This window comes from Populus euphratica, unplaced genomic scaffold, assembly GCF_000495115.2.
Source record: "Populus euphratica unplaced genomic scaffold, PopEup_1.0 scaffold1184.1, whole genome shotgun sequence".
Lineage (NCBI taxonomy): Eukaryota > Viridiplantae > Streptophyta > Magnoliopsida > Malpighiales > Salicaceae > Populus > Populus euphratica.
Genome location: NW_011500967.1, coordinates 30,174 through 34,877, shown reverse-complemented (window position 1 = coordinate 34,877; position 4,704 = coordinate 30,174). Strand labels below are relative to the sequence as shown.

Here is a 4,704-nt window from a genome sequence, read left to right as displayed (position 1 = left end):
GAGGAGAGGAATCAATCCAAAGAAAAAAAAAATCTATTATGCAGCTAATCGATCATCTAGCATGACAAACAGAAGAAAATAACATAGTTATCAATGGAAAGTCTCAACCTACCACAAAAGAAAGTTCTCATTTCATGTGCTTTCTCAAAGAAGATTATTCCTGTCCTAATGGGTTTATTGAGAACTTCAAGGACTGCCATAACCATAAAGACTAGATCAGAATGTTCCAAGTTTTTGGTAGTTTCAAAGTTAAATAATTATTGATTTTATATCATCTACTTTTAAATATTCAAATTAATATCATTTAGAATTATCAAAAATCAAAAGTAGTGGAACCAGTTCAACATACATTCACTAGAATGAAAGACGAATCAAAGCATACGCTGAATTTACCAGAAATTCTCCTTTTCTTCCCATTTCTGATGGTCAAAATGTTACATGCATTGTCCTTGCATACAAAGGCAAAAAAATTAAAAAAGAATGGATGAAACTTACAATCTAATCAAAATATTCCTACCTCTATATCGCAGCCCCCCAAGTCTTCTTTCTCGTTCGGTCTTGTAGCATTTGAACATTGGGTCATATATATACCTTCACTCCTTGCCTACCAAAACGTTTTCTAGCATTTTCATATTTCAGGCCATTTCTCTTTTCTAATTGGTTATCATGGTCCATGCCTTCATTGGATACATGAATGAACGGCCTAATGAAGCAATCCAGGAGAAAATGAATTAGAACATCCTTGCACCTTTGCCACTTTCACTTTTTTGGGACAACAAAGAAAGGTAGAGGGATCTCACTTTCCCTGGAATTAACAGAATTCTCCTCTTCATGCTTGATTTCTGAATGCGTAAGTCGACCTTGGTGACCACCGTTGTTATCAACGTCATCGCTCACAACCACCACCCCACCAAAATGCACGTGGCGTATACCATCTGAAGAAGGCCTCCGGGGCTCATCATCAAACGGTGGATTCCTTGGTGACATTGCAGCACCTTCTTTGCGCGAAAATGGGGATCCTACAGGGGATTTGCTTGGTTCAGAAACTGTATAGTCAACAGGTCTAAGGCATCGGTAAATGTAGGTTAGAAACCAAAATGCCCATGGCGCGGCGACTAGAATCATTCCTGAGATGGCATACCATGATCTTACGTTGCTTATAGGAAGCAACATGTAAAGAGCAAGAAGAGCTCCACCAGAAACAAGACATGCAGAAAATAGAGCTACGGCGACGTAAATTCTCGGATCTCCTTTCCTTTCCTCCATTGAAGACAAAATGGATGATCACCCCTTGTTTTTTCTTTCTTTCTGGTTTAGGGATGCTGTGCGGTGGATTTTCAAGGGGTTGTTTTGCACTCCATCAAGGAAGAAAGGTTAAAAGCTGGGATTAATAAAGCATTGATATCAGAAAGAATTGTTCGTCTAAGATAATTTTTTTTTTGTTTTTTTTTTAATATAATGATGTTTTTTTCATGACCGTTAACCAGCTATGTCTTATACTCTATAGGAGACATGCCGCTACCCAAAAGGAGGACGTGCCAACAAAAATAAAGACAAGGGATCAGCTTAGCAAATGAATGGTATTATTAACAGATATAATAAATACTGTTTTTAGTTAGAAACTTGCATCTAGTGAATCAGGAAAAGCCAGCTTCCTTAACAAACTCAAAGAAGCGAAGGCAACCAAATAAATTCATATGAACGAACAGAATGTGCTCACAATATGCTTAAAATCAGGTCTTTTGCATTCTGTTCATTATTTTGTTATTACTTGTGTACAACAGTTGAGCAGCGATGCTACAGCTATATTTTGGGATCTAGAAATTGAATAGAAAACCAGACTCTGCCATGCTGTACCTCGAAAAAAAAAATTTAATGTAAAAAAAATAAAATCGACACCTTGGTAACATATTTTCTTAAAAAACAAATTTAATTAAAAATTTAAAATGTCCTGCATATTAGATGTGACACACACCAAATTAAATGATATTTTTATTTAAAATTAAAATAATAATATATTAAATTTATTAGAGTCATTCTAAGGTAGCATTTAAAATATGCAGGGATAATCTTAAAAAAACAAATTAAAAAACTTAATCTTTAATTAACTCAATGTTAAAAAATAAAATTGATTTAATTGCAGCATTATAATAAAAAATTCATTACCTAGTTATTTTGTTCATGTTATTAGAAGACCGAGTAGATTGATTTTAAATGAAATTTTAGAATAAAAGACTAGTTGTAGCTAAAAAAATATTAGTATTCTTAACCTACTTTGTATGAAGGAAGTTGTATTGTGTGATTTAGATGTGGCTTAAAGGTATTGATGAGTTTCTAAATGATGATTCATTTATGACTTAGAATAAAAATTTAATCTCATGAATCAATCTGGCAATTTTGAATTCATTATGTGCTTAAATGCCCAAATAAATTCTAGTGGGAAGAATTCATGTAAGTGTTTCAACAAGATTCACATATCATGGAAGGCAAATGAGTTTTCCACAACTTGTATATCATGATGAAAAATACTTCTAAATAAAACTGGTAACCCAAAATAATTTTGAGAATTTCAACTCAACTTCTATTATTTAAATGCCAACCTACTTATAGGTCTAACATTTTTACTAAAATATTAACCATTAAGTTTCGTGAATTAAAATTTTTAGGAGTTATTGAAATATTAGTCAAGATTTCATGGATTTAATAAATTAATTATTAAATCTAAAAATACATGCAAAGATATTTTTTGAATTTTTGTATGTATATAAAAAATGCTAAATCATACAATATATAAGCAAAATATGATTTCTATCTTTTGAGAGACTTACTTCAATGCACACCAACTAAAATATATTTTTGTAGTTTTGAAATGAGACATTTCTTTCATAAATTTTTTTGAAATTTTTGAGATTTCAATGAAAAACAAGTATTTTAATATTAGGTTAATATTTTACAATATAAATATATAACCCTGATATTAAATAAAATTATTGAAAAAATACGAGTAGGACTCATAAATAATTTAAATTGATCCTTGAATTTTTTTGTAGAATTTTTAAGGATTTATTTAGGGTTGTTTGGCAAAAAATTCATTTTTATTCAAAATAAATTGTCAAAATAGGTTTAAGAATGTGCTTGCCAAACAACCTTTTAAGCCAAACATTCCTGAACAAAAAGAATAACTAACCAAACAAATTTTTAGTACCTTACCCAAAATAAAATCAATTAGGTTGACTTGAAAACACTTGTTCAACCTTAAACTGAAGCGAGAACTATGTTTTGACCTAAAACTAAAACAAACATACAATTAAACTAAAAACAAATCAAAACTATATAAAAAAAAACCATAAAAACATAAAAGTTTTTGGACAAAAACATATCAAACACCAAGAACATGAAGAAAAAAATGAATATTCAAAACGAAATCCAGTAAACACAAATCACAAACTAGAAAAGTTTTTATGCAATCAAAGGTAATGTTTTGTTTGTAATCATACATAGATAAAAGAAAATCAAGCATTCATTTTCTTCGATTAACACTTAAAAATCATGATATGATAAAGATGTGTTTGGGCAGTAAAAAAAAAACCCTAAAATTTAGATGCATGAATACAGGCTATTGATGCGTTATAACCCTAAATTATTTGTTAAAGATAACATGCTAACATGTACGTATAAACACTAAACCCAAAACAGCTCCAAAGACTAAGGCAAAGTTCATACAAAGAACATGAACCTAAAATCTAGAAAATATCTAAAAATTAAAGAACTATTGCCAAAATTCAAATATAGCTTTTTAGGCCTTTAAACACATTGGTTTTAGTCCTCATAAACCATATTACCAATACCAAGCATAGTTAAATACAAAGAAATAAAAAATAACATCAAATCATTAATACTATGCATGAAGTTTCAATTCCTAAAAATATCAAATCTTCTGCAACCTACATATTTTGGTCATCAATAAACCTTATAAAGCTAGTGATTAGCATCTAAAAATGCATTTTTATCAAGATTTTATATCATTATTTTGCACTTAAAGTATCAATAACTCCTTAACTAAAGCATGTTTTATAATAACATATCCAATAATATAAGATACCTTTAATTTATGATAAATGTTCTTTTTAAATGCAGACCTATCACATAAATGAAAGGATTGATTGATGAGTTTAAAAACTGAAATTGAACAAATAAAGAGATAGCCAAACTTAGAAAAGAGATAGCCCAAAGTGGAACACTATTTGGTAATTGCTTCATATCTGGAGTTGTAGATTTCGTATTTAGATCTACTTTATATGGATGGAAACGTAAGACATAGGCCTAAAAATTTCATAGAAGCCTAAGATTTAAAAAGGTCATTTTCAAGTCCATATTGTAGCAACAACAAAGAAGTCTAAATCTGTCCTACAACCCGAATACTGTTCAGTGTTGGCCCATATCTGGAGTTCTAGAAGTCCAAATGACCTCTATTCTTTTTTTCTTTTTTTTGAAAAGTTGAGACAATTTCCTATAACTTTCATATTTTCAAGTGGTTCAAGTGATACGTTATTAATGATGTTTTGGGCAAACAAGAGAAGATAAGGATTGTCACCAAGTCAAGAGTTGGTCACCCACTCATCAATTAGTCATCAAATCAATAGTTCCCAATTTTGGCCTATAAAAGGAGGCATTTGCCATGCATTTAGGCATCTTGATGTCCAG

General features: G+C 30.5%; 1 protein-coding gene across 1 annotated transcript; it reads right to left on the bottom strand.

The window, feature by feature from the left end:
- Window positions 1-759: 759 nt before the first annotated feature.
- LOC105116931 (Putative membrane lipoprotein) lies at window positions 760-1,266 on the bottom strand. Its single transcript, XM_011014445.1, has one exon. The coding sequence runs from the start codon at window positions 1,264-1,266 to the stop codon at window positions 760-762; it is 507 nt and encodes a 168-aa protein (XP_011012747.1).
- Between the last annotated feature and the right edge of the window lie 3,438 nt (window positions 1,267-4,704).

Excerpts from the sequence above, each read along its gene's own strand:
- LOC105116931 (XM_011014445.1), bottom strand. The coding sequence starts at position 1,266 with ATGGAGGAAAGGAAAGGAGATCCGAGAATTTACGTCGCCGTAGCTCTA.